Source organism: Sinohyriopsis cumingii, chromosome 5 (genome assembly GCF_028554795.1).
Source record: "Sinohyriopsis cumingii isolate HCF-2022 chromosome 5, ASM2855479v2, whole genome shotgun sequence".
Taxonomy (NCBI): domain Eukaryota; kingdom Metazoa; phylum Mollusca; class Bivalvia; order Unionida; family Unionidae; genus Sinohyriopsis; species Sinohyriopsis cumingii.
Genome location: NC_142965.1, coordinates 86,223,461 through 86,230,944, shown reverse-complemented (window position 1 = coordinate 86,230,944; position 7,484 = coordinate 86,223,461). Strand labels below are relative to the sequence as shown.

Here is a 7,484-nt window from a genome sequence, read left to right as displayed (position 1 = left end):
AATGGATCCTTGCCAGATTTTGATTTGACTGGATTCACTTGTATCGAGTCATTTATGTTTGCCGCAAATCTTCATCCGATTTGTTATGTCTGGTTTGGAAAATATTTTTCGGAACAAATATGATCACCAACAGTATTATTACGATATACGCTCGATGTGAAAATACAGCCATCGTTGATTGCAATTGAAACAATAATATTGTATCGTCTGCAGAAAGACGTTTGGTTGCCACAACAAAAGAAATATTCTGATGACGAAAATCCTGATATGACTGATTTTCCGAATAAAATCGCAAAAGACCTTGGCAGAAAAATAATCGGTAAATTCACCCAAGGTGTATCATATGATCATAAACGACATTGCACAAGATTAATTATATATGATGCTGAACTAGATTTTAGAATTGTTGATACAACGAATAGAAACATTTATAAATCGAAGTAATATTAATTTATCAGACAGAACTAAATTAGGTACAATTGTGAGTTATATTGATGGTGAGTCACCGCAGTTTACTCATTTAAGATCTTCAATCCTCGCGTTTGTTTCCAAAAATTAATTATTGATGATAAATGAAGTTTCTGAGTTTGCTGTCAGAGTCTCTACGGAATCATTTTATATTAATAAAAATACAAGATTGCTAGAACAACTACATGTCGGCAATTATGCATCATGGATCAAATGGAGAATAAACTAAAAAATATACTTAATTATTCTGAAACCGCCGACGTTGAAATTAAGGATCTTTATTACGAGAAAATTAAATATCAAAATTATCTTCTGCGCCATCAGTATAGGGCCCTGTAGCTAGACATGAAACAATTTATCTCAAATCTACCTGTATCATTGCGTTATCGACAAGCAGATACGCGACGAGAGAATATCGACGTTGATATACCGGGATCGTCAGAGAAACAAAATATTGAATTAACCGATAATGTTTTAGTTTATGTCAGTGTTCTTGAGAGCGTGTTAAATATGGACAAAAGTCCATGGACGCTAGGATACGCAATGACAATTCATTCAGCACAAGGTTTAACCTTCTCTGATACAAATGTTTGGATCTTCGATGATCGTATCGAATGGAGAAAATTAGTTTATCTCGCAGTGCCTCGAATCAGAAGAATATCTCAGCTGCGGAGGGTTATCATAGACTTCACAGAAAATAATGATCAAATTCAGGAAACTAACGATGATATAGTAAGAAAAAATAGTTTGTTACAAACAGTGTGACAAAAATATAGGCGCGACGTTTATTTCGATGCTGAATTTATCATGCCATTGAAACAACGTCAGAATAATCATTATGCGAGCTGTTACACAGTGATGTTGTGGTAGTATTCAAAGAATGATTGAAGGCAATTTACCGTAGATACAATTAATAGCAGTCTTGGTCATACACGCGCAAATGTGATACTGACCTGTCTTGAATGTAATCGACGTCGAGGTTCTAGTTTACAAAAGTTAATGCGGTGGTAACTATGTGTTCAGGAATTACTTGTAACTGTTCTCGTTCAAGTTCACGTTGTGGAGCAGTTGAATCTATTCTGTAGATTGCAGGTCTATGCGTAGATCTTATCACTCTAGAAAAAAAATATTTGTGTCGTAATACTCCGAATAGGATCAGTCGCTCTTTTTTGTGTCACCTTCAAGTTCACCAGTTTCATATAAATATCTTACAGTACCATTATCTATTACCCCTTGTTTTCAAACGTCATGTCGTTGTATTGGCATATGTGTTTGTGTAATTGCATTAATGGGTTTCATAGAAATTGCACTAGTAATTGGATTCTTAAATGCAGATATTTCACTTGGTAAGATGGCAACCCATTTGCGGAGTCTTATATCTTTCTGAATTATTTCCTTCGCATATTGATATCCAAATAACCGCTCAGCAAGTGTTCGATTAAATCATTCAACAATTGCCTGCCACCAATGAATTGCGACATTATGTTTTGCAACAGAGATGATACTGCACCAAAAAATTCCTTGCCAGGATCAACCTTTAGTAAATGTGGCCATCGCAAGAGTCCTCGTTGATAAATTCGTCCAAAAGCATATACAACTTCAGCTGCTGTTTTAGTTGATTAGGGCTCTGCTTAATTATATCTACTTGCAACATCAACGACAGTTATCGTGTATTTGTATGTACGTGATTGACGTCTACCAATGTTAATAGTATCGTGCGGTAAAAACAAAATATCTGCTTGATGAACTTCATTAGGAGGTCTGGCATCAACATATGCGTCCTTACTTTGTTTAGGTGGTGGTATCTATATTTGCCATATTGCCTGTCCTGCTAACCATTTTCCAGCAACAGAAGGTGTGACATTTGCTGCATCAGCAACTTTACTAAGAGCTGCTTTACCTTTCGAATATCCTCTTGGGCTATAATGAATCGATTCCATTATTTAATAATCGGTCGATTAATTACCATCCCATAATACTAGTTTACCTTTCATCGCAGATCTCACAAACCAACAGCTAATGATTCTCTGAGAGAATTTTTTTATGGAATTTAACGAAAGAATCAACTTCGCATCTGCAATATGTCGTTGTTGCAGATCTGGATTTTAATAAGCTACATCATGAACGTGTCATGCTTGATCAATAGCATTTATTGGATACTCTCCAGGTCTTGGTTGATCTCGCTCGTCAAGTCGGATATTAAGTCCGGTTCCAGGACCAGAATAATTCTTTACTGGAAGATGTTTTATCTCCTGGGTATTTAGCCCCTAGATTCCTGGTACTTTATCTATTGAAGTAGCGACATCACCACACGTCTTCTTACGAGACGAAATAAATATATATTTATTTGTGCCACATTTCACACACTTGCCTGTAAGTGCACGCTTTATATTTTCGTTATTACTGTTGTTAATCCACTAGTGGGGGTGGATGCTCTACATCGAACACAATATGAATCCATATTATTTATTATATTTGAATAACATGGATGTCAGCGATTTCTCAGCGACACGAAAACAATAGCCAGTAAAACATTCTATCGGAGCAATTATCATAGGTCCATCTGGGTCAGGTAAGACGCAATTATTACTTAATCTGATAATGAGATGGCTCAAATGGGATAATGTGTATTTAGTAGCTCCATCAGTGAATGACCAGAGATGGTACGATGTACTTAAAGATTTCAATGACAATGCGAGATTATTGGACGAAGATGGTAATGATATTATTGATTTTATCACCGATATTGATGAAGTCCCATCTGTGGATGACCTAGCTGAATTTATTAATGATCTCGTGGTATACGACGATGTAATGCTGGATAAACAATAAAATTCAGCAAGATTATTGTCACGAGGCAGACATAAAAATACAGACGTGATTTATGTTACTCAGCGATATATACAAATACCTAACTTGATCAGAGATAACTGTAATATTTTAGTTGTGTTTAATGGAGTCGATACACGTGTTCAACGACCTATTCATCAGACTTCGTGTTAAGGAGATATGAACATGATTAAGTTCAAAAACTTCTTTTCAAAAGCACAATCTGCACCACACGGGTTTATAACAATAAATTTACACGATTCTCGATCACGAGATCGCATAGGTCTCTATAAAATATATGGTTGAGAGAATGATATAATAATGATTTAATTACTCACACATTACAGCAGCAGAGAGGGTGCGAAATCAATTAAAAGTCCGGCGGGTAAACGAACACGCATACAAATTTATTTTAAAAATACACGAACGATAAAGATAAATTAACAAAGTAACCTAACCCAATTAGAGAAACTTTCGGTTTAAGTTAGAGGCTTTGGTTTTGGCGTTATTGACCTTATAGTTTTCATTTTCGTAGGAAACCTTTTTTTCTTCAAAAATGACGTTTCAGCCAAAGTTCTGTTCACTCTCTCTGCTGCTGATGGCCTTGGTCAAAATGACAATCCCATAATTATACCACACTTCAGATACTGAAATTAGCATATTTTAAGATCCAAAATTGTGCGAGAATGTATCAGAAATAAAAGAAACAAACTGGCCTCATATTTATGATATTAGTAGCAGAACCAACATACATAGCAAATTACAATATATATGGGTGGTGGTGGGGGTGTAATGAAAGTTCCCGAGTATAAATGGAAAGCTTGTATTATAAAAGATTGCTTGCATATCATTTGTTTTTACAGCTACAACGACGACGACAACAACACCGGAGCCACCAGGTATTTATATTTGTTATAAAAACTAATTTCTAACGCTTTGGAAAAGGTTTAATCTAAAACTTTAATGTAAACAACTGATACTTGCTCAGATATGGGTTTACAGAAAAATGTTCAAAGTGATAAAGTCCTATGATGTGAAAAAACTCCGAACTAGAACAAGACTGTATTTAAAACTGTCACAGTCATAAGGGGCACAGCTATTTAGATTTACCAACAAAGATAGATGGTAAAACAAAATACCCATAGCAAATGTAAGTATATTTCCGATTAATTCCAACACATCTGGGTAGGTACGACAAAAAAAACTGTATTAAATTTAAATTTATGAAGATTTTTTTAAAGCAGATATAATCAAGTCAGATTACGAGAGTGTTATCATAACATGTTACTAAATTTGAGTATTTAAAAGAAAGAAAACAACAAGAGCAAAGATCAAAAAACAGATTTCAGCCAATTTTCATATGTAAAATAATCAGAAGAGTTTGCATGATAATACGCTAATTTGATCGGAATTAATAAAGCGATATTGACATACTAAATTGAAGGTCACATTAGTGCCATTTTAGGGATTATATCAACTACGATGGGGCTTCTTTATTTAAACTTCCACAATTTGATGCATTCTTTTTGGGATGGTAAAGACGCTTTATAATTAAGACAAAGACACGAAAATATTATAATAAATAAAAAAGGATGTAAAACAAGCTAATATCATTAATAACTTGTCGGGTCTCTCATTCGAGAGAGAAGGAGAGATTACCCTGTAAATATGTTTGCATTTGTTTCAACGTCATAAGTAGCTGATGAATAAGGCGTGCTTAGTACAGTATGTCTAAATTGATATACAGCGGGATTAGTGCAATAAGACTATATCGATAAACCGCGGGATTAGTACAATAGGACAAAATCGATATACAGTAGGATTAGTACAATAGAACTAAATCGATTTACTTCGGAATCATTACAATATGACGACATCGATACACCGTGAGAATAATACAATATGACTAGATATGTATCATAAGACTTGCCTTACGGAGCAGGAGTTGAATAACGCAGAAATAGTACAATAGGTTAAGTTATATATACCTGGAGTTGACTCACGAAACTGGAGTTGAATACCACAGAATTAGTACAATAGGTCTAATATCGATCCACCGAGGGATTACTACAATAGAACTAGATATTATATTGGGACTGGAGTTGCTATAGCTAGCTAGACATCTTTGAATGTTTTTAAATAATAATAAAACAAAACCAAAATTAAGTTTCAACTGATTCTAAATTGGTTTTGTGGCCATAGTTTATTTTAAATGAAGCAGTTTACTTAGTTTTTGGTTGGCAACAACTATAGATTGATGCAGAGTGTGGCGGTTTTCGGAGGAATTTTCTTTGTACTTATAGATTTAACTCTTATGAACGAAATGGTAAAATAAATCGAATGTATTGAATGAAGGAGTCTGGCTCGACAGTTTCTTTAACAGATGTAAAATTGAGTTGTTGTATTTTGCAGTTCGACTGTCTCTCTCTCTCTCTCTCTCTCTCTCTCTCTCTCTCATACATACGTATATACATGCACGTATACAAACACACAAAAGTGGACGCATAGCAACACTAATAATCACCTCCTATACTGATAACTGACGCTATTAGGAATTCGCCTAATGATTAACATTGTGAATGTTCGTGCTCTATCACCTTTTCAGTTACTGTGCTTGATGTAAGTGTTTCTGTTGCTTTGAAATCATTTTATTCTTAGTTTTAAAACTCTACTTTTCCCATTATTGTAAAGAAAATTTGTTTTCCAATATCGCCCAACAATTAAAAAAACAAGCAGGAATGATATCGGAATATGCATATAAGTGAAAGAAAAGTGCAGTCTGATAATGCACGATTTCGTTTTACCAATGATCCTTTGCGAATTTCCGTTTAGGTTGATTCAGTGTATAGTGGATATAACTCAAGGCTGGGCCTTCTATATATCTGTATGTTTGACTAAACAGGGGATGGCTCTTGGTCCGCCTGGTCAGAATGGACTGGTTGCACAGCTACTTGCGGCAGTGGTACCCACAACAGGAACAGAACGTGCCTCTATCCTCCCCATTTAGCGCATGGACACATATGTTCGGGTTCTAGCTCTCAGACAGATAATTGCAAAATGAACCTCTGTCCACGTATATATGTTTTTAATATATTTGTGTAGTCGTTTGTATTCATGTCTGTCCGAATGTTCTATCTTCTTGGAAGATTCATGAAATTAAATGCTATTTAGATCGTTGTCTTAGGAGGTATACTATTTTTGGCTTCGAAATAAAAACCTATATGGGTCCAGTGCAGGCAAGAATAGAATCAACTGCATGCATCTATCTATCTATGTATCTATCTACCTATGTATCTATGTATATATCTATCTATCTATCCTAGTAAGAAATGTGTGTCTAATGAAAATTGCAAAAAGTTACAAGGAAAACATTGCTACCGTACTATAACCAAGAGAATTGGCGCAATCACATTATACGTATCATCTTCTTGCATTCCTATTACGATAGTACTGAACATCAAAATTGAAACTAACTAGCATAATCAAATATTGTTCACGGTACGACAATAATAAGATACAGAACAGAATAATATCTACTAATGCAGTATACTATTTTTTCACGCTAGCATACTTGCATTTGTAGATAGCAAAATATAAGCATACATTGAAGAGCCGCTAGAGCATTAAGACTAGATCCCAAACATCAATATTCACCGGTTCAGCTCATTAGTTTGGGCAGAGTGAACATGTAGTCAAATATCATTTGTTAACACAAAAATAACGCTTAGATACTTTATCATACAGAATGTTAGTAATGTGCCTAGTGCATTCTAGACGTATAGCGTGGTATTTAAATATAAGGCCTGTAGTTCGGTCTTTTCTTTGAAGTGATTGTTTTCTCTATAACTGAGCGGTCATTATATAAATAAATATAACCTCCGCACAATTGCAAGGCATACCAAATTGAAACAATAATACTAAAATTACAAGTGACCAATTGGTCTTTTTGTAGCTTACATACAAGAGCCATCTGTCAGTTATTGTGGGTATTCAATACGCTTACTAGGAAGTCAGTGCAAAAACGTAAAAGGCAAGTTACAAATGATTTGGTTTGGTATAAAGATATAATAACTAAATTGCTTCCACTTACACAGATTTATTGGATCGGTTGTGCAAAACAATATATTTACAATAAACAGAAATGTTAACAAAATTGGAATTATGTCAGTTGCATCATAGAAACCTCC

At 34.7% G+C, this 7,484-nt stretch overlaps 1 protein-coding gene across 1 annotated transcript in view; it reads left to right on the top strand.

The window, feature by feature from the left end:
- Nucleotides 1–7,484, top strand: part of LOC149799667 (coadhesin-like) — a 177,754-nt gene that overhangs the window by 150,034 nt on the left and 20,236 nt on the right. Inside the window, exons 17-18 of the mRNA XM_089959021.1 lie at nt 4,161–4,196; nt 6,200–6,370. Coding sequence (XP_089815147.1) covers nt 4,161–4,196; nt 6,200–6,370 — 207 coding nt within the window. The remainder of the gene's footprint in view (nt 1–4,160; nt 4,197–6,199; nt 6,371–7,484) is intronic.